The 22,258-nt window shown below is 42.7% G+C and overlaps 1 protein-coding gene across 5 annotated transcripts in view; it reads right to left on the bottom strand.

The window, feature by feature from the left end:
• PIGN (phosphatidylinositol glycan anchor biosynthesis class N) overlaps positions 1 to 22,258 on the bottom strand; it is an 80,768-nt gene that overhangs the window by 28,917 nt on the left and 29,593 nt on the right. For all 5 annotated transcript variants that reach the window (XM_081918174.1, XM_081918173.1, XM_081918171.1 and 2 more), the window contains 7 exons: positions 19,397 to 19,475; positions 17,648 to 17,827; positions 13,737 to 13,876; positions 12,468 to 12,567; positions 12,140 to 12,232; positions 11,349 to 11,440; positions 10,150 to 10,264 (listed from right to left, as the gene is read on the bottom strand). In XM_081918174.1, the coding sequence (XP_081774300.1) occupies positions 10,150 to 10,264; positions 11,349 to 11,440; positions 12,140 to 12,232; positions 12,468 to 12,567; positions 13,737 to 13,876; positions 17,648 to 17,827; positions 19,397 to 19,475 (799 nt within the window). The remainder of the gene's footprint in view (positions 1 to 10,149; positions 10,265 to 11,348; positions 11,441 to 12,139; positions 12,233 to 12,467; positions 12,568 to 13,736; positions 13,877 to 17,647; positions 17,828 to 19,396; positions 19,476 to 22,258) is intronic.

Below are 22,258 nucleotides of genomic sequence, written 5' to 3'. Positions count from 1 at the left end.
ATTCTGCAAAGACACCAAAACTTAAGCGTATAAACCAAAACCGACATAAAGAGAGGAAAAGGAAGCAGATTTGGCACTTTTAGCTAGAAAAAGCACCCATGTTCAAAGGGCAAGACAGCCCTCCCACTGTGCACATGTGTTTAAATGGCTGGGGTTCCCGATGCCCCCATGAAGAACGAAATAGTATGTAACCCATCATGCCCTGCTATGCGTATATATTATGGGGAACTCTGGTCCTGTAAATGAGCATGTACAACCGACAGCTTCACAGAGATATTTGTCATTGAAATGCACAGTAGGATTCAAGATGCGATGTGGGAATCTACACTTGCCCTACATGACTTAAGTTCTTGATCTGAGTAGGGCAGATACGACTGGCTATGCCATTTAACCAGCAGGAAAAAAATAGCCTCTACCAGTATGAAGGAGCAGTGGGACACATGTGCGCCATCACAACAGCTTTTCTATAAGCTTGCTGGCTCCTACAAGGACACATTTTCTGCATCCCCTGCTCCCTTAGGGGATGGGATAATTATCAGGAGCTCATCCTACACTCGAGTAGGACCCTGGCAGAGACACATGCCCAACTGGCATGTTCTCTCCCTCCTGGTCGTTCGTTCGGGAGCTTCATAAGCCTTCTTCATCCCGAACATCACAGCGACCGATGCCAACAGACATTGGCACACTTAGGGATCCGCAGAGTCTTCGCAGCTTGCGTATCAGATCTCAGCATTTTGGCTAATCTACTTTATTTACATATAAACACACACAGAGGACTGCAACATGGCTCCCTCTCTCTCTAGCATCAGACAGCAAAGAGAAAAAGAACAAAGGACAATAGTCCAGCTTCACGGAACACAGTAACACAAACATCCTGTCTCCATCACTTCCCACTCTGTGGAGTCAAAACATATAGTGTCATGTGATAGACAAAAATCCCATTACTGCAATCATGGAGCAGGAATTCTAACATCAATAGCCCCGTGGTAGAGCAATGGTTTGCATGCAAAAGGTCCCATCCCCAACACCTGCAGCTAAAAAAAAAGATTAGGTAGCAGGTGATAGCAAAGACCAGAGACCCTCAAGGGTTCCTACCACTCAGGGCAAACTGCACTGAGCTCCATGATCTGGAAAAATTCAGCACCCTAAGCAGCATCATTGGGGAAATGGTGCAGGTCAGACCACAGTGTTGCAGGTAACTGTTGCTTTGCCCAAAGTGATGCTGGAGTTGGGAGCCAGACTATTTGCTGGCATCAATTCCCCCAACTCCATCTCTATACGAGCTCAGTAGCTCATATGGAGGCAGTCAGGTTATTTGTTTTGAACTGCTTGTGCAGTTACTGTGGTTTTACATGGTACCGGAAAACCTCAGCCCCATCTCAATTTAGCTTTCTGCAGAATTGGCTTGTAGGATGTCTTCCTCTCCCCAAAGGTCCTTGGTTCTTAACATACAATTCAAAATCTATCCTTTCACTTTGTCAGGCTGGTTTTCTTTGCTTGGAAAAAAGATATACAGTAGTTTCAATGCAATGAAGCAACAGTGCTCTTTTGCAAAAATGTTCAGTAATACTGTTCAGGATTATGGAAAAAGCTTGCCAAGTAGCCTGGGCACAGCAAGAAAAGTTAAGAACTACATAAAAAAATCTAAAAATGCAGAAGTTCTAGGAACCACATACTGTTTAACATATTTCAGTTGCTCATGTTTTCTTGGAGGCATTAAGTATTGTATAACCCCATTATGTTTTGGATGCCACCGTAAAGTATTCAGCAACTCCCAGAGCAAACTGTTGATTCATACTTGCATAACTGCATTTCACGCTTGATTTCACCTAGGCAGAATAAATAGGGAAACGAAACAAACTTTTGGAAGAAGGCTTTCAACCAAGTTTATTTAAGAGGTAGACCTGTCAATAGGAGTCCATTTCCAAGCTTACAGAGTTACAGATTAGAGAGGTAATTAGAGTAGATCACAAAGCAGCAGATATCTGGCACAGGTTTCTATGCTGGTTTAATAAAACTTTGCCTGGCGTGCCGTCATATGACAATCGACAGAGAGGGCATTAAGTAATATATGCTGGGCTCTCTCTCGCTCTCTCTCTCTCTTTTCCCTGCCCTACACAACAACAGCTTCCCACAACAGCCAGTAAAGGCACTAGCCAGAGTCATCCTGCCATTCCACTTTATGTTTGTCTATCAATCAAGTTTTATTACAGAGGAACTGAAGTTATTTCCAGCTTCGTCCTTACTTTGCGGCTGGATGGCCGTATGGGTAGAGCAGCAAGCCTACGCCCCACATTTGCCTGTTCACTGGAGTCTATAGGGAACTGAAACTGGTGATACCGAACTGTTTGGAGTGGATAAGACAAGGCACTCCCAAAGGGCCTCTCCAAATTGGGTGTGTGGGCAGTAAAACAGCAAATTTAATTCTATACAAACAAGCGTGAGATAAAACTGCCTGTATTGCAATGCCCTTACACAAATCAGGGCTTTTAAGTACAGAGAGGAAACAAGAAGGGACATGATAAAGGTGTATCTAATATATGAAGTGGACAGAGTGAAGTACCGTATTTTTCGCTCCATAAGGCGCACCGGACCATAAGGCACACCTAGTTTTTAGAGGGGCAAATCAAGAAAAAAAATCTTATTTCTCCCCTCAGCCCCAAAGAGCAAAGAAGCCAAGACAGCGAGCGGGATCCATCCCGCTGGCTGTCTTGGCTTCCTCTTTAGCCGCACGCAACCTCTCCGGCAGGGAGAGGCTGAGCATGGCTATGGCAATACCCCCACCTCCCGCAAAAGCCCACAGAAGCCTTACACCCTTTAAGGAGCGTGCGGCTCCTGCGGGCTTTTCTACGAGGGAGAAGGGACTGACTGGCCACGTCAGTCCCTTCTCCGTCCTGGAGAAAAGCCCTCAAGAGCCGTGCAGAGCTTGTGTGCGGCTTTTGGGGGCTTTTACTGCCTGCCTCCCCCCCTGCATTCGCTCCACAAGACACACACATATTTCCCCTTACTTTTTTAGGAGGGGAAAAGTGTGTCTTATGGAGCAAAAAATACGGTATTTCTTCCTGTCTCATAATGCTAGAACTCAGGGACATCAGATGAAGTTTGTAGTAATGGGATGCTGGAAGATTCAAGACAGGAGAAAAAAGAAAGCACTTTCTCCTCCCTATGGAATTCACTCCCACAAAAGGCAACGAAAGAGTCGTCTTTTAGCAGGATTATTGTAATAGCCTGCAGTTTCACAACAGTGTATATTTAAAGTTGATGAATAAAATAAGTTAATTTAGAATATGCAGGAAATGTAAAAAAATAATAATTAAGGAACCGCAGAAAGAGGAAGGAAGTCAAGTTTTGAAATGTTAGGATTGTAAAACTATCTAAATGTATATAACTGAAAATCATAAATAATTCTTTTTTTGAAAAAAGAAAGTCGTCTTTTATATCACTTAATATAACAAATATTTCTAAGCAGTTGTCTTTAAAACAACAGAAGTACAACAATGTCATTCAATAATCCTAAAAAATAGGACCAAACAGAACAAAACCTATCTCTAATGAAGTTGTAACTTTAGTTTCTATTGTACACTGTTTAATAATTTTATTATTTATACCCCGCCCACCTGGCTGGGTTTTTAAACTCCCCCCATTGTTTTTTACCAAAAAAATTAATTTATTTGAAGGGGAGGATATCCACATAGAGATTATATTTACAGTTAAGCAGTAAAGAAAATTTGCAAAATATAGTTGTACCTGTACTTACATTCACCTCCAGTTGCATATCCTTCGGGATACGTGCGTGGCAAACCCGGAAGTATTTTTCTGGGTTTTGCCTCACACACATGCGCAGAAGTGCTCTATTGCGCCATGCGCTAGCACAGAAGCGGTCCCTCCAGTTGCGGAAACCGCGGGATCCGACCAGAGCTCTGGAACGGATCCCGTCCGCAACTGGAGGTACCACTGTAAATATAAACTATAGATTACAAATAAAAGTGAGCAGTGTACACAATAGAGAATTAAGAGTCAGAGTCCGGGAAAGCTCGGGTAAATGTATACCGGTAAGTCTTCAAGAGGCATTTAAAGGCCATTACGAACTCTTCCTCACAAATTACCCAAGGGAGGGAATTCCAGATGGTGGGTCTGTGTTGTCACCAAGCATCAGCCAACAAAGCCCTTCCCAAATATTTTGAATCAATTTTCTATTTCGCTCATTTCTATAAAAGTTGCACACAACAGCAGCCACATGCTTGTTTTCTTTTGTTCCATCTTCACAGTGACAGACCTGTTCATTATAAGGGATTCCCAATAAATGCCCTCAAGTACAGCAGAAGCAAATCAGTTAAATCTAGTTTTAGAAAATAGCAGCTAATATTTGGGAACAGGCAAATATTTAAAGGCATCGGGGAAGAGAGGCTGGAAGAATCCAGTAATAAAATGAAGGCTTCACTAGGCCTTTTTCTTACATGGCAGACCTCACCCATAACAGCCGATAAGGAGAGGAAGAAGTCAATGCGAAGAGCTTACTAGGCTAGATACATTTAAATATGTAACACAAAAAATGTACCCAGGTAATTCCAACCCGGAAGGCATCTGTACTCAGTTGTTCCCAAACATGTTTATTCAGCAACACCACAAAAAGATGGAAGCTGGGGTGGATCTGTTTGCTCTGCAAACATATAGAGCAACATTAAATTTATCTTTTCCATTATGAAAATGTACTATACACACTGAGGGTGGGGTGGGAATGCTGTGTGGAAGCCAAAACAGTCCTGTTTTAGGCTGATCAAGGCTGTTCTTACAACAGTATTTGTGTTCTATGTTGGTACCAACAACAAAAAACTCACAGAAGTTTGCCATTTTATTGGGTTCTCTCTCTCTCTCTCTATTTCTTTCTTTCTTTCTTTCTTTCTTTCTTTCTTTCTTTCTTTCTTTCTTTCTAAGGAATATATTTGAGAAGCTTCACAGAGCTCAAGAGAGATAGGTGTTGTGAGTGAAAAAATCAAACAAAATGTAGAATATGAAGCAGTATGATTTTGTGCAGCCTGATTAATGCAAACAATTAAATAAATGTCTATTTATTTGGCTTCACAGAAACGGCTTGGTAGTCGTGTTTAGGGCTCATTCAAGAATCCAGGAAAATGGCAGAGGATTAATGTTTAAGTTAGATGTAATTATCTCTGCAGAATTTGAATTTTTCAGAGTTTCCCAATACCAAAGCTAACTAAATTGCATTTGGGGTTGTGGGGAGGGAAGTCAACAGCTCACAAAGGCTTTTGCTTCTTTCAGCAAACGTAGGACCACTTTGCACATGACATACTAGGTATACACCAAGACAGGAGTGTTTCTAGAAAATTCCAAAAAGGAGTGCCAACTTGGCCCCGCAACAGTGGTTTCCTGGGGCCATGGGTGCCATGCAGCGTGCATAGCCCTGGCATGAAAATTTGTGGGTGCCTGGCCCTTCATGGGGAACTTTGTGGGTGCTCAGGCACCCAGGGGCCCAGGGAGTGGCACCAATGCCCCAAGATGTTTTGAATGTTCATTTAAACAGTGAATAAACGTTTACAAGTGTATCTGCCACACAAGTACATGTGCCCCTCAAGCAGCTCTTGATTTTGTTTGGCAGCGATAACATAAAATATTCCTGATAGTTTGCTACTACTGTGCAGTGTGTGAAATGGCCTTGACGTGGAGATAAACAGAGGCAGCTTCCCTTCTCATTCACAACTAAAACCTGCCATCTTACAGCTGTCGTGGCTGTCCAACTCATCATATTCCTTCATTCCTTGGAAGTGTTAACCTCATGCACAATACTGTCAGCTGAGGAACCTCTTTAAAGGTTCTTAATGCAACAAACAGGATAAGGAGAGCCTTCCCACCTGAGAGCTTCCAGATAATTTAGCCAAAGCCAGATCCCAATTTGACTGTTTTTTTTTGTTTTGCCCAATTTGACTGTAGCTTTACATTACAATAAGGGACGTGGGTGGCACTGTGGTCTAAACCACAGAGCCTAGGACTTGCCGATCAGAAGGTCGGCAATTCGAATCCCTGTGACGGGGTGAGCTCCCATTCCTCGGTCCCTGCTCCTGCCAACCTAGCAGTTCAAAAGCCCATCAAAGTTCAAGTACAGTGGTGCCTCGGGTTACAGACGCTTTAGGTTACAGACACTTTAGGTTACAGACTCTGCTAACCCAAACATAGTACCTCAGGTTAAGAACTTTGCTTCAGGATGAGAACAGAAATCACGTGGTAGCAGCAAGAGGCCCCATTAGCTAAAGTGGTACCTCAGGTTAAGAACAGTTTCAGGTTAAGAACAGACCTCCAGAACGAATTAAGTTCTTAACCTGAGGTACCACTGTAGATAAATAGGTACTGCTCTGGCGGGAAGGTAAACTGCGTTTCCATGCGCTGCTCTGGTTCGCCAGAAGCAGCTTAGTCATGCTGCCACATGACCCGGAAGCTGTCTGCGGACAAAAGCCGGCTCCCTCGGCCTATAGAGCGAGATGAGCGCCGCAACCCCAGAGTCGTCCGCGAGTGGACCTAATGGTCGGGGTCCCTTTACCTTTACCTTTTACACTACAATGGACTCAGTTTAGCATTTAGCCAAGGCATGCATCAAACAGCGAAAATATAAGGCTAAACACAGTTTATTATATTAGCTAAACTGAAGATGGATTTGCAAACATTAATCCTGAGGGTAGGACTGCTTTCCTTTAAAAGGTTATACAACTTAATCACAATTCTCTTAGAGGAAGTTATTGACTCCTAATTTACGGTCCTTATTTACTGTAGCCAAATAAAATTCCCCCGGAGATGGCTCGGTTGGAAACCCATTTGGATTCTTTGTGGGTGTCATTTGAACTGTTTTCAATCCTAGAGGTTTGTTTTGTGGCAAAGCCAGCATGCCAAATCAGTCTGAGCCAACTCAGGTCACAAGGAGAGAGGAAAACAGGCAGGGAAAACAAGGATAAAGCGAAGTATTTCAAAGAAAGTAAAAAGGTGACTTTAATTACAAGGTTGTGGCAAATTACATGGTTGCAATCCGTTTTGCTTTTTATCTTAATCAGTTTAGCTCCCTAATTCTTCCATCAATACCACATTTACAGTGACATCTAGTGGCAACGAAGAACATGCTTCGGGGAGAAATTAAACTCTTGCCGAGAACTACCATGTTTTGAAAAATTATATTTAGTACCTATTAGGGCCAGCCTACAGCAGATTTTCTTTTTACATGTATGCTGGGTAGCAATAATTAATATGCAATCCACTGGAACTGGAATATTTTCAACCCTGTGATGAGCCACGCTTCAAAATTTTCTAACGGAATTCATGAGAAATATGTTGACAGTAGCTCCGATTTATACATAATCTCCAACTGGAAATAATTAAATATTTATAACAGAGCACCTTTTCCTAAGTGCTTCACACACATTGTCACAGTAATCTTACAGCATCAGTGTTAAGGTATAAGCCAGTCTTCTTATTTTCATATTATAGATGGGTGTGATAAAAGGGAAGTATAGCTCTGGGATTTTTTCCAGAGCAGAAGGGATGACGCTTTCTGCCAGTACATCAAGATAACTGAAGGACTCGCTTTACTCAAGCAAGTGAATCAGGAAATAACCATGCTTTTATATCTGCATGTGACAGTTTAAATGAAGTAAAATAAAAAAAGGAGAAAATAAGCAAGTAGAGGCTGGGTGCGCCCTTCCTTTTCTTTGATGGGGTTTCTACTTCAAGCTAGCAGTTTAAATATTAATTTTTCTTCGCAAGGTGGTTTGCATTTTTAATTAAACACCAAAGTTTGCATCTCGTCTGGCTGAACTTTTGCTAAAGCTCAGTGTACAAATTGAGCTTGTGCTGTCAGAAACAAGCACCGTCGAGTTCAATGGCACTTAATTCCAGGTAAGTGCAGGCATGCTGATACTGAGAATTTTGGTGTTTTGCTATTTATTTATCAGATTTCTAGAGCATCCTTCTTCGCACAGCCAACTCAGGCCAGTTTCCAACATACTACATTCAGTATAAAGTAATAAAATACAATAGAAAACCAACCATTAAAAAATTACAGCAGCACAGGGGGCAGGGGGAAACCCTCTGAAATGACAGTATCAACTAATTTATCCCATCCACACCTTCAGGGAGAGGGAATTTCACAGTTGAGGCAACACAGCAGAAATGGCCCTCTCTCATATCACTGCAAAGTGGGCTGAACCTATTGGCATGACGAGAAATAGAGTGTCCCAGTGTGTAACACTGGGTTGTACACAATTCATAGATCTACAGTGGATAGGACCTGATATATTAGTGGGACAATTTCTCCTCTATTCCCCAGCATGCTTGCACAATTTTATGGGTATCTTCTTTTACGTTTTAGAGGTCGCGCATACTTAAGACATAAGAGGGGAGTTCTTTGAGTCTACTAAGAAAAGAAAAAAAGAACTTTAAGAGAAAGTGGATATGTGCATATTCTCATGGAGGAAGTTTCAATGGCATCTCATGCCTAAGCAAAAACAGTAGGTTTACATTCTGAAATGACCTGGTTTCATAACACACAACAGATACTCAGAAAATATACTCTCTATATAATGATGAAGCTTAACCTATTTTGACAAAGTAGTTTGGGGCCATAAGCCAAGGATGTTCTTTATCTTCTCCCCCACCCCCAACGCCACCAGTGCCAGCCCTGCACGACCATCTTTGTCCTGAATTCTTGGCACGAAGGACAAAGAGGAAATATTTTAAGTTTTTTTTTACAAAACAAGCAGACACGAGAAAAATTGGAGAAAGAAAAGAGGACTGCATTGGTTTTATTTATGATCTGTGCGAGTAACTTTGAAAAGTTTTGTTTGCGCTTCCCTCCAAAAAGCATTTTCAATGCAGCTTTGAAATATAGCCCCGGTAAGTAATAGTAATGGAAACCAATCTACCCGCCCCCCAAAATCATAGAACCGTTAGGCTTATTCTGAGCCAATTCAAGTTAGAATGGGGCCACGACAAGGTCTGACTGTTCCTCCAACCCACCCGCCCAAGCTTCAAGATACTTCCTCCCCAATACAAATGCCTAACTCCACCTTCATGAACGCCTTCCAACTGCTGCTGCATCTCCTGCTCCAGAAATTGGGGGAAAGGGAAGAAAAGCACCAGGAAAACTATGTTTCCCAGTTAAGATCTCTGGCTTCCTTCTGCAGCAGCACCAGAACTGTTTTGCTTCTCTGTATAGTAGTACCTCGGGTTACCTATGCTTCAGGTTACACACGCTTCAGGTTACACACGCTTCAGGTTACAGACTCCGCTAACCTAGAAATAGTGCTTCAGGTTAAGAACTTTGCTTCAGGATGAGAACAGAAATCGTGTTCCAGCGGCGCAGCGGCAGCAGGAGGGCCCACTAGCTAAAGTGGTGTTTCAGGTTAAGAACAGTTTCAGGTTAAGAACGGACCTCCAGAACAAATTAAGTACTTAACCCGAGGTACCACTGTACAATTGCCCAGGAAAGGGCTGCACGTAATAATCTTAAGACACTTCCTGGAGCTTTTTTATTATTATTTTAAAAAGCCACTTTTACCCACACGGTCACAATGAGCTGAACAGCTGCTCCACACACTTTTGAAACGTTTTTACAAAACCCCGAAAAGAAGGATGGCAGTCAGCCCTCAGACTATCACAAAAGCACGTGCAAGATACTGTCAGACCCATGCATGGATTGGTTCCTATAGGTGTGGACTATTCCACCTATTAATAGCACACAGAGGGAACAAACCACAACCGCTGACCTAGTGTTAAATGCAGACTAGGAGATCATGGTTTGGGTGTAGCAGAGAAATGGACCAAAAATGCAAATTCATGATTTATCATGACGCAGGCTCCCTTCACTCAACAGCAAGTTCTCAAAATGAGTCGCTTACACAGAGATCCTCCTTTGTAAATGTGGAGCGTTCTAGCATTCACGACAGATTAGAGAAACACATTTGCTCCTTGGAGATGCTGCGTTGTGGCCAATCATGACAAGTGCCTTAAGAAATATCAAATCAGTGGAGAAACTCGTGGTAAAAGGTAAGCTGACCCAGAAGAATACGCAGAACTGATTTTTTAAAAAATAGTGACTGCATAAATGAAAGTTACACTTATCAAAAATTCATGTTTACAGAAGTCACTGACCTGAAAGAGGTATATTGTGAGTTCTTTCCAAGGCATGTGTTTCTTTTTCTGTTTCCAGAGGAATGTCACCAGGTAAGATGAAGCCAGCAACAGTATCAGCAACCCTGCTGTGGTTCTGTAAAATATAAGACATTGGTGAGGTTGTGTGATTTTTTTTAAAGAATATATAGCTCTAGGAATTATTTTCATGAAGTTGAAATCATGTTACTGAAGGGCAACTATACAACACGCATAAAACATTAATCTAAGCTTTTGGGAACTAGGAGGAAGACAGAGTCAAGAGGTTTTGACGATGTCTTCCTTCCCTTTCACAAGGCTCTGTTTCACCATAACTTCACAATTTCCCGTATTGTGCCAAAACTTTAAAAAGCCACTAACTTGGTAATTTACAGAGGAAGAATTACCTTCCAGTAACTAAGCAAAAAAGTTGTATAAACATTGGTTCCTTTCTCAGTGAATGACTGCATCTCCTAACTCTACCAGGTCCCAAGTCCACTTGCGGGCCCTTCGGTCCCTCTGTTTGCAGAGAAGAGCCTGCAAACCACGTCACCGATACTGCGATTGCAGGCCTCTAACTTCTGTTCTTCCCCTCTGCTCCCAGGACCCAGAAGGCAGTCCCCAACAATGCTGTTTCAGTGGCTTTCCCTCTTCATGGCAGGGAAGTAGAGAAAGGGGGGAAAGGTCTCCATAGAGCTCATAGCTCTACAACTAGTAGGAGCTATTAGAAATATCCAGTGGCGTAGCGTGGGGGGTGCAGGGGGGACCGGCCGCACCGGCCGCAATATCTGGGGGTTAGGGTTAGGGGGCGCAAATCCACGGGTTAGGGGGTGCAAATTACTTGCCTTGCCCCGGGTGCTGACAACCCACGCTACGCCACTGGAAATATCTAATTCTATTCTGAAAAAAGACTGAAACGAGGATAGGATTTCCCCCAAGGAGGGATACATTTATAGAGAGAAACCACTCTGGGATGCCTTTCTCCAGCAAAGAGGAGAGCAGTGCTCCAAAAATGAAGTTTTCAATAACAAACCTCGTTGAAAAAAACAAAAAACCCATGCATTTCCTCCACAATTACCTTATTTAAATTCTGGAATTCCACAATAGTGGTGATACGCTTTCAATAACATATTCCCCGCCCAATGAAAACGAAATCTGTGCATGCCAAAGGAGGCTCGGAATAATTTTATTTGTGCTCTTACACTAGAGAGAAGCTTGGCTTTCTTCCTACAACAGGCATCAAGGGGAAGACTGCCAGAAGCAAACACGAAAGAATCCAGCTTAGCACGATGGTCTACAGCAATGAAAAGAAACACCAAATAAATGAGTCACGTGTGCGAATAAAACTAATTATGGGAACTGAAATACGAAGTGGAAACAGCAGGGTTCAGGTGAGGTCATGTCAAAATTGCCATTTGGAGGTCTCCGAATCCTCAAAAAAAATATGCCTGCATCAAATCCAACCTTCTGCCTCACACGTCATTTAAGAGTTATCCTTCGCACTCTTAAATGTTTCTCAGTGGCGCAGGACCATCAATATGTTTTTGTTTGGAGACCATAAGGTCCTCCATGAGACATACCAGGAGAGGCAGTCCCGTAGGCACGAGGGTCCTAGGCCGTATAGGGCTTTAAAGGTTAAAACTAGCACCTTAAACCTGAAATTAGAGAAGCCTTTGAACCCTATTCTCAAGAACGTACTTAAAGCTCTGTGACATTAAAGCAGAAAAGGACTTAGGATCCACATGGATTTTGTGTAGTGACCAGCTGGCTGCTACAAGAATTGTGCAACTTTTAAGAACTGGTGCCTGAATTTGCTTGTTTTTCTCCCCACCACCACTTTTGGATCGTGGCTTTTCGATTGCAAGCCTGAGGGAAAGGACCGTCTCATGTTTTTTGGATCTATAAGCCACCCTGGGATGCTTTTCGGCTGAAGAATGGGGTGAAAATATCTTAAATAAGTAAAAGAATCAGAATCTCTCTGCACATTAAATACCTTTGCTTGTTTCCACTGCTGAGTAACCAATGGCCACATGGAAAAGATAATCAGGCCAAAACTGAGGGAGGAGCGATAGAAAAATGAGAAAACCTAGATTTAGAAATGGAGATAGAGGAGAGAAATACAGACATGTTAGCAAGACTGACATTCTCCTCAAACAAATAATATCCCAAATAATATCTTCATAGCCCAGTTTCAATTTCTCGAAACATTTTCTGTATTCATCCTTTTCATTATAGTTTAAATGTATGATTTTTTTTTAAGGTTTCCAATGAAGTAATGGAAGCTAATTTAATGAAAAACAATAATTAGGTGTATCACTTACTAATATTTCAATTCCCAGGATGCAAACGAGTAAAAATCCAGCAAGGTGAGCTGGCTGAAAGTTCACAAAAGATGCGACTAGTCTCTGAATAACTGGGTATCTGTATGAAAAGATTACATTAGGCAATTATTATTTTTTATCAGATCAGAAAGTACATAGATTGTCACCTAACCTCAATGCCTATGAACTGGAAACAGCAGTTTCCAGTGCAGCATGAAACGAGAGAATAACTATTTACCGACATGACTTGAATTATCTACTTTGGGCCAGTTCAAATTTTGCGTGGCACAGGTTTCTGCTTCGTATACATCAGTGTACAAGACAGTGAACTTAGAAAGACGAAAGACATCATATGTAGCCTGGATCAGAGGGGTGCCTTCAGTAGCTAGAGAGCAGGATTAAATTCTGCAGACTTTCCTATCTCTCACTCAGAGTCCAGACACACCACTTCCTTCATCCTCTCCCGCTACACATAGTTCAAATGCCCAGTTTGCCCTTTCCCTCAACCATTCCACGAAGGCGGAATATCAAATGAAACGAAATGTTGGCACTTCTGACAATGAACTGCTACTCTGTCCGCAATCAATACATATTGTACTAGCCTACAGAATGTGGTTCACTGCACAGCAGGAGCCACACACAAAAAACAACCATAAATAACAATGCCGATCAAATTTTATTGCATAGAGTCTACAGAACAATTTACCCAATCAAAAATAAAAAAGCACACATCAGGTAATTTGCTGCTCAGAAAGTAGGGGATCGTGTTATTCAACTACCTTTCTGCCATATTAAAAGCACTTGCTCATCAGCAGCGTATTCACACTTTTATTTTTGTGTGGATGGCGCATGAATATTGCAAGATTTTAACTTTTCCTGCGCAGGTTTTCAAGCTGAGGGTGAGGGAATAGGTACTTGCTAGTGTGCATTAACTTGAAGTGATTGAAAGAGTTAGTGAACGTAGAATTTGGGTGGATACTGTACGACTGAAAGCTGTATCACACAACTTCTGATGTTTTATCTATTTTTCCCCCTTTGCTTTATATGCCATATGATTTGATCTTGTTGTTTGACTTCCTTGGTACACCATTTTACAATATTTCTTAGGAGCAGAATTATACTTTAAATAAATAGATAGATAGATAGATATCAGGCCACTTTAGAAGGTATTACTCATCAGTTCAAAAGCTTTCTTTGCCTTTTTGCTTCCTCTTGATCAACTTCAAATGCAGCCATACAGATTCCCTACCTCCTTTTTAAAAAACTTACTCTTTCAAAACTGCGTACCATATCGGGACTGGTAACAGACAATATATGTAATAAGTCCAAGGCAAGCTTTGAATGAGCAGGAAAATGGCGATTAACACCCCGACAGCGAGAAACGTATACTGGAAAAGACAACCGGCTCCCTGAAAATAAAACAAGTACTTGTAAATATTACTTTAACATTGCAAATATTTTATTTTAATGTTTCAGATTAAACTACTGCAAACTGTTTGCCAGCTTATGCAATGCTAGGCAGACAAGGCAAAATTTCAACAAGCTGTTGACAAGCGGGTTAGTTCACAGAAAGCCCAAATCAAAAAGTTCTTAGGATGGAACTAAAAAGGTAAAGGGACCCCTGACCATTAGGTCCAGTCATGACCGACTCTGGGGTTGCGATGTTCATCTTGCTTTACTGGCCGAGGGAGCCGGCATACAGCTTCCGGGTAATGTGGCCAGCATGACTAAGCCGCTTCTGGCGAACCAGAGCAGCGCACAGTAACGCCATTTACCTTCCTGCCGGAACGGTACCTATTTATCTACTTGCACTTTGACGTGCTTTCGAACTGCTAGGTTGGCAGGAGCAGGGACCGAGCAACGGGAGCTCACCCCATTGCGGGGATTCGAACCGCCGACCTTCTGATCGACAAGTTCTAGGCTCTGTGGTTTAACCCACAGCACCACCTGCGTCCCAGGATGGAACTACATACTATCATAAAGAGGGGTTGGGGTCCATGTTGAATTAGCCAACTCCATAACACATAATGAAATGCCATTGTGTCCTGACATCTCCAACGCCACGCATTTCTCTGTTGTTCCTCTCTCCTGCATCATCAGCAACCACCGACGATACAGAACAGAATCAGGTGGAAACAGCTGCCATGCTCAGTTCTAAACTCTTGCCTCAAAGCATAGTGAGGGAAATTATTCTGTGAACACACTGTGTACTCATGTACATGGCTCAAGAACCCTGTGCTTTGCTCCGGGCCTTAACAGAGCATAAAAACAAACCTCGGCTTCCTGCTCAAGGTTTGTTGAGAAGAAGCAGACCACAGGTTTTGGTTCAGATGTAATTGCTAAGCCGGCCGCAACTTGTGGTTCTGTTTTGCTGCTCAAGGAAGGCAGGAGCCAAGCGGGGATCGCTTGAGCTGCATGCATCAGCACACAGCTTGCTCACAGGCTAATCTGCCTAGCTAGGCTTTCCAATCAGTGTTACAAACCAACAGTGCCACTGTGATAACAAAGGGACACTGCCAAGTTTCACTTATATACCCTAGGGAGGAGGCGAACTCTATATAAGGTTGCCATTTTCAGAAGTGTTCTTGTCTTGCAATGTCTAGTTCCATCCTTACAGGAGCAAGAGTATTGTGTATTGCGTACATGGAGCTCTGCTCTCTGAAAGGCCTACTCCAGTCTGTAGAAGAAGCATGCATCTATCTGACATATACACTTTCCTCGACAAAATTCATGGGACAGACCGAATATACAGCTTTGCGGGATCATGATCAGAGAGAGGGAGTTGGGGGTGGGGGAGAGAGAATGAATTCCTTCTCTTTGAACAAATTAATTTTTAGTAGTTATTCTGGCAGTGCACTTGTAAATCAAAACATTCCACAAATCACAAAAACCAGCATCTGTGTAAATAACTTTAAGGAAACTTAAGTTTCTAAAAAACATTTCTTCCATTAAGGATTTATATCACTGAAAATTCAAATCTGCCTAAATGAGAATACAGTCGTACCTTGGAAGTTAAATGTAATCCCTTCCGGATGTCCATTCGACTTCCAAGATGTTCAAAAACCAAATCGCGGCTTCTGATGGGCTGCAGGAAGCTCCTGTAGCCAATCAGAAGCTGCGGAAGCCCTGTCAGACGTTCAGGTTCCAAAAGAACGTTCACAAACCAGAACAATCACTTCCGGGTTTGCGGCATTTGCGAGCCAAAACGTCTAAGTTCCAGGGAGTTTGACAACCCAGGTATGACTGTATATACCAATAATATGGGAATTTCATATGCTGATTTGAAAAACAATGCTAGGCAGATACAAACAAGCACAATATATATGAGGAAAGAGCACAGAAAAAATCCAACATCTACCTTTTACTATCTCTAATGTTATCCTTGGCAGGCACAGGCAAACTCAGCCCTCCAGATGTTTTGGGACTACAACTCCCATCATCCCTAGCTAACAGGACCAGTGGTTGGGGATGATGGGAGTTGTAGTCCCAAAGCATCTGGAGGGCTGAGTTTGCCTATGCCTGTCCTAGGAAATTTCCTGTATATGTACATATTATTCCCCCTGCCGAACGATGCAGATTAAAAAAAATAAGACACTTGTTTGTGAAATTGCACCCATATACATCCAGAAATATAAACTCTACCACGATTCATCTGTGGGGAAATGAAGGCATACACATGTTCTAAGGAATCAGTGTAGCTTGGTGGTTAGAGTGTCAGACCCAAGACTATGGAGACCACAGTTCGAATCTCCCATTCATTCCATAAAGTGCACGAGGTGATCTTTGGCCAATGACAACATCTTAGCCTAACCTACCTCACAGGGCTGTTGTGAGGATAAAAACAGGGAAGCCACATATTCTACCTCAAATTCTTTGAAAGAAAGGTAGGATATAATTATAAGTAGTGAGAAGTGGTATGGCACCTTTTTAAAAAAATCCAATTTGCTCTTGTGAGCTCCAAGGGATACGAACCCCATTGTTTAAAAAGCAATTCGAACATTTTAAATAATTTACTCTCAGATGCTTAAAAATATTTAGAGATGTAATATGTAATACTCTCAAACACCTCCGGAAATTCAGAGCTCTAAAATTACATCTTTAAATATTCTTCAGAATCGTACAGGGAGAGGATATTTGAGACTAAACACAAGGTATGAAACATTTTGTCTCTAAGTATTCTTTGAATTATTTAGAATAATTAATCAGCCCAGCTTATCTCATCTTACACTGTACTTTGCAAAAGGTCAAGGCTCTGCTCACATGAATTTATTGGGAAATGCTAAGAAAACAGCGATCTTCCTTCGTGTCAGCAAACAAAGCAAATCCTTTCACAATGAAAGGTTTTCAGAGGTTTAATTTTTCCACAGCATAACGTCTTTGCTCTCAGTTCATCTTTTCAACTCTGCATATGTGTTTGAGTACTTGTCAGAGAAAACCGTTTTTCCTTCCTATTTAACTAGATGCATGAGATACCAGGAAACATGTCATAGGATTATTTTTGTGTCAGATGTATGAGAAAGAGGTAGCCCCCTTCTCCTTAACATTGGTTTAACATTTATTGCAGATGAATAAATGCTGGAAAAACACTGGTTGATCCAGCACTGTTTTTAAGACCTTTTCCCCCCTTGACACTTGTGTGTTGTTTTTGTGTGTGTTTTTTTGCCACTCTCAGCTCTACTCAGGTGAAAGTACAAGATATAAATGTAATAAATAACAATACCTGTGTAGGCCTGCCAAGACAGACACTGAGCTAACTTGCTACAGAAAATGCCATAAACAGCCTCAGCCCAGTATACCTGAAGGGGTGTCTCCAGGCCCATTGTTCAGCCCAGACACTGAGGTCCAGCTCTGAGGGCCTTCTGGCGATTCCCTCACTGCAAGAAGCAGGGAGCCAGGCAGAGGGCCTTCTTGGTAGTGGTGCCCGCCCTGTGGAACGCCCTCCCATCAAACATCAAGGAAATAAAACAACTATCTGACTTTTAGAAGACATCTGAAAGCAGCCCTGTTTAGGGAAGTTTTTAATGCTTGATGTGTTATTGTGTTTTTAGTATCCTGTTGGAAGCTGCCCAGAGCAGCTGGAGAGGCCCGCCCGGATGGGTGGAGTATAAGTAATAAATTATTATTATTATTATTATTATTATTAAGCAGGCAGACCCCAGAAGTGGCAGAGCTGAACTTACCTCTTTATTTGTGATACTCCTCGTCAGATCAGTATGCATCTTTGTAATAATCAAAATGACATAAAGTGTCCAGCCCACAAAACCCATGGTGACACTGAAGCCCAGGAAAAACCTGTCGTACGTATGATAATATGAGAGTCCTTCCAAAGCAAGGCGAATCAGCTTGCTGCAAAGAGAAACCTATAGAAAGGAAACAACCATTATAACCGTATTGCTCTCAAGACTGACTCACAACTGGGTTCAAACCCAACTTTCATAGACAAACCCAACTACCAGTGATGAAACTTAGAAATGAATTGAAAAATAAAGTGTAAAAGGTAAAGGACCCCTGGACAGTTAAGTTCAGTCAAAGGAGACTATGGGGTTGCAGCGCTCATCTCATTTCAGGCCAAGGGAGCTGGCGTTTGTCCACGGACAGTTTTCCGGGTCTTGTGGCCAGCATAACTAAACCACTTCTGGCGCAACAGAGCACCGTGACGGAAACCAGAGTGTACGGAAACGGCGTTTACCTTCACGCCACAGCAGTACCTATTTATCTACTTGAACTGGTGTGCTTTCGAACTGCTAGGTTGGTAGGAGCTGGGACAGAGTAATGGGACCTCACCCCGTTGCACGGATTTGAACCGCTGACCTTCTGATCGGCAAGCCCAAGAGGCTCGGTGGTTTAGACCACAGCACCACCCGTGTCCCTGTTACATCAAATGTAAACGTTCTACCACTAGATAGCAATAGGGGAAGGAAGGAAGGCCCAGATAAGGTGGAGAGGGGGAGCCTCAGGCCCCATGGGTCAAATTTGACCCTCTAGTCTAGACATCTCTATCTGGCTCTTAGGACTCTCCAAAGCGCACAACTTCTCCCTAGCCACACCCCTTTTCCCCTCACCAGCCTTGCTTTGGACCCCACTTGACTGTTTTTGCCAGGCTGGAACGTGTGCTTGGACTCCGATGACACGTCTTGCTTGTATGGATGGAAAATATAGTGGGACATGCGAAGAAACTGGCCTATTGTATTAAAAAACAGTTTTTAAAAAGGGGCCACTCTTGCATCTGTCGCTGTCTCGCCACCAGCAAGTTGACCTCAGAAGTTTAAAGGTAAAGGGACCCCTGACCATTAGGTCCAGTTGTGACCGATTCTGGGGTTGCGGTTTCAATTTAAACTACTGCAAACTGTTTGCCAGCTTTTGCAATGCAAGGCAGACAAAGCAAAATTTCAACCAGCTGTTGACAAGCGGATTAGTTCACAGAAAGCCCAAATCAAAAAGTTCTTAGGATGGAACTAAAAAGGTAAAGGGGCCCCTGACCATTAGGTCCAGTCGTGACCGACTCTGGGGTTGCATCTCGCTTTACTGGCCGAGGGAGCCAGCATACAGCTTCTGGGTCATGTGGCCAGAATGACTAAGCCGCTTCTGGTGAACCAGAGCAGCACACGGAAACACCATTTACCTTCCCGCTGGATTGGTATCTATTCATCTACTTGCACTTTGACATGCTTTCGAACTGCTAGGTTGGCAGGAGCAGGGACCGAGCAACGGGAGCTCACCCCATCGCGGGGATTCGAACTGCCGAACTTCTGATCAGCAAGTCCAAGCTCTGTGGTTTAACCCACAGTGCCACCCGCGTCCCCCTCAGAAGTTTACTCAGAGGGAAATGCAGCCCTCAGTTTGAAAATTATTTACCCATCTCTTTAACAGTTCGCTAAAATACCACACAGAAGACTAATGGAAGATGGTAAGTGTTTCTGTTCACTTACCGCTTCCTCGTATTTCCCATGATGAATAGAAGTCCTTGCTTTTCTAAGGATGTCAATCTGTTCTGATTCAGAGAGAGATCTATGCACAAGATAGAGGAATTTTATTTTATTTTAGTCTCAGTTATATTTCTCTTTTGAGGATGGAAGAATAAGAGTGGGCAAACTTCTTGCAATATAGTGTTCTATCTGTTTTGCTCTATAAAAGCTGTGATTGTTACTTTAAAAGAAAAATAATACACACACAATGCCCTCATCTACAGATTGCCATCTTGCTTAAAAGCGTATCTACAAGGGACCAGTGCAAACTTTTTTTTAGAAAAAAATGCTGTATTTTCCCTGGAGAGTTTTTAGGTTACGAAGCGCCACAGAACGCAAGGAGATTTATTTCGTCTGGAGAAAACCATGGAACCTGAGGGGATCTGCTAAAGAGAGCAGCAAGTTATGCAATGTAAAGGATATACTAGTTAGGGTGTTAGAGAAGAACAGCTTCATCTTCTTTTTATTCAGGTTGGCTGGGGGAGGAAATCCTAATATTTGCCAAGCTTCTGAATCCTCAATAGTCACAGTGGTACCGCCGATTGCAGACAGGATCTGTCCCGGAGCTCTGGTTGGATCCTGAGGTTTCCGCAACTGGAGGGACCACTTCTGCACATGCGCTGGGTGAAACCCGTAAAAATACTTCCGGGTTTGCCGCGTACGTATCCCAAAGGATACGTAACTGGAGGTGAATGTAAATAGAGGTACCACTGTATGTGTAGGCAACAAGAATGAAAATCTGGGAGGTTTGAATGGATGCTCACTGCATCTTACAGATCACTGCACTGATGTAATACTGAGCAAGCCCAGGAGGCTTGAGATTATAGCCTCGAAAACTGTAGAGGCTTATCGTCAACAATGGGAGGGTGGAGGGGAATCTGCTTTGTTACAAGAATATAAACAACATTGTTCCTGTGTAAGAACAATTAATTATGTAACTAAACATCAGCACTAATTGTGCAAAGGCTTGTAAATTGTCCCTTAGGGGATGTTAGTAGCTCTCACTGGGAATATACATGACAAAATTAATATTTCCGCCACATCATTCATGTCTCCCAATAAAGAAAAGAGAAATTGACAGTTCAGACACCAAGTCTGTGATGAAAATGAAGAACCATAACAAGAGTTCAGTCTGGCTATTGAGCTCTTTTGAATGAGGCCATCTCTGCAGATATGGCTTTCTTCCTGTGGGGTGGGATGTCACTAAACCTTATAAAAGAAGTAAAAACAAACAAACCCAAGAATTTGAAAGTGGGAAATCGGTGCTTAGCACATACTACCATACACATGAGTCTGTTTCTACCCCCCGTTACTTAAAACACACACATTAAAAGAAGTTTTTAAAAAGTAAGTTTCTCAATGGGCATAAATTGGTGAGATGAAATATCTAAGCCGCTCATGACAACAAAGCAGATTATTTTTTAAAAGGCTGAGAATTTGCACACTTACCATATTTTTCGCTCTATAGGATGCACTTTTTCCCCTCCAAAAATGAAGGGGAAATGTGTGTGCGTCCTATGGAGTGAATGCAGGCTCCTTGGCCTCACCCCGACGCGCCTGTCCAGTGAAGCCGGAGGAGGAACAGAAGGGTCTCCTTCTGTTCCTTCTCCAACTTCGCTGAAGGGCGCTACCCCTTCTCCCTCTCTGCGCAGCGCCTCTCCTGTGAAGGAGGGGCGTTGCACAGAGAGAGAGAGAAGGTGCAGCGCCCCTTGAGCAACGCGTCTGTCCTGGCTTCTGCTTTAGCCCTGCGCAGCCTCTTTGGGCAGGGGGAGCCTTCATCCCGCTGCCCTGAGGAGGCTTGGCGCAGTTACCCCAGAAGCCAGAACAGCCACACGGTATCCCAGAAGCCAGATCCCTCTTGCTGTTCTGGCTTCTGGGGTTCAGAATAATTTTTTCTTGTTTTCCGCCTCCCAAAACTAGGTGCGCCCTATGGTCCGGTGCGCCCTATGGTGCGAAAAATACGGTATGTATTTTGCATGAAAATGAATTAAAGAGTCAGAGTCAATTAAAGGCCAGAGGGAGGAAAATATGTGATCTACAGCAACTCCTCTGGCCAACATTGCAGCAGAGTCAGAAGAATTCAGCAGGGACTAGAAATAGCAACTTTAGCCTCAAGGTCTGAAAGACGTGATGCAAGACACTTTCGAGTGAACGGGGCTTAATGAGGGAAGCAGGAGAAGATTGCCACAAAGAATAATTTAAAGTAAACTCTCCATGTTGCAAAGGCCAAGCATGCATAAATATAAAAAAGTTGTTCCGGTGAAAAACAGGTACACATGCGTAAAGTGGTGTTGTTTTTAGTTTGTTGCTGGTTTTAATCTTTTGAATGTCTTAAATAGCTATCTTAATTGTTCTTACCAATAATACTATTGGTTTTTGTTTTTTTGTAAACCACTTTGGGGGTTGTTGTTGTTTTAAAAATCGAATGGTGTATACATTTCGTGAAGCTGTTTAAGGCTTTAGCCCTTTATGCAAAGATCAAGGATAGATAGAAAGTTAAGGCTTTTGGCATATTTAGTAAGAACATAGCCTAGAGAAGGGCCAGCAAACTTTTTCAGCAGGGGGCCAGTCCACTGTCCCTCAGATCTTGTGGGGGGCCGGATTATATTTTGGGGGGGGATGAATGAATTCCTATGCCCCACAAATAACCCAGAGATGCATTTTAAATAAAAGGACACATTCTACTCATGTAAAAACATGCTGATTCCCAGACCGTCCATGGGCCGGATTTAGAAGACGATTGGGCCAGATCCGGCCCCCGGGCCTTAGTTTGCCTACCCATGGCCTAGAGGAATGCTGTGGTTAAGAGACAGAGAGTTGAACAAG

The sequence above is a fragment of the Podarcis melisellensis genome, assembly GCF_964234715.1.
Source record: "Podarcis melisellensis genome assembly, chromosome: 7".
Lineage (NCBI taxonomy): Eukaryota > Metazoa > Chordata > Lepidosauria > Squamata > Lacertidae > Podarcis > Podarcis melisellensis.
The sequence above is the reverse complement of the archived record's forward strand: the minus strand, read 5'-3'. Positions and strand labels throughout refer to the sequence as shown.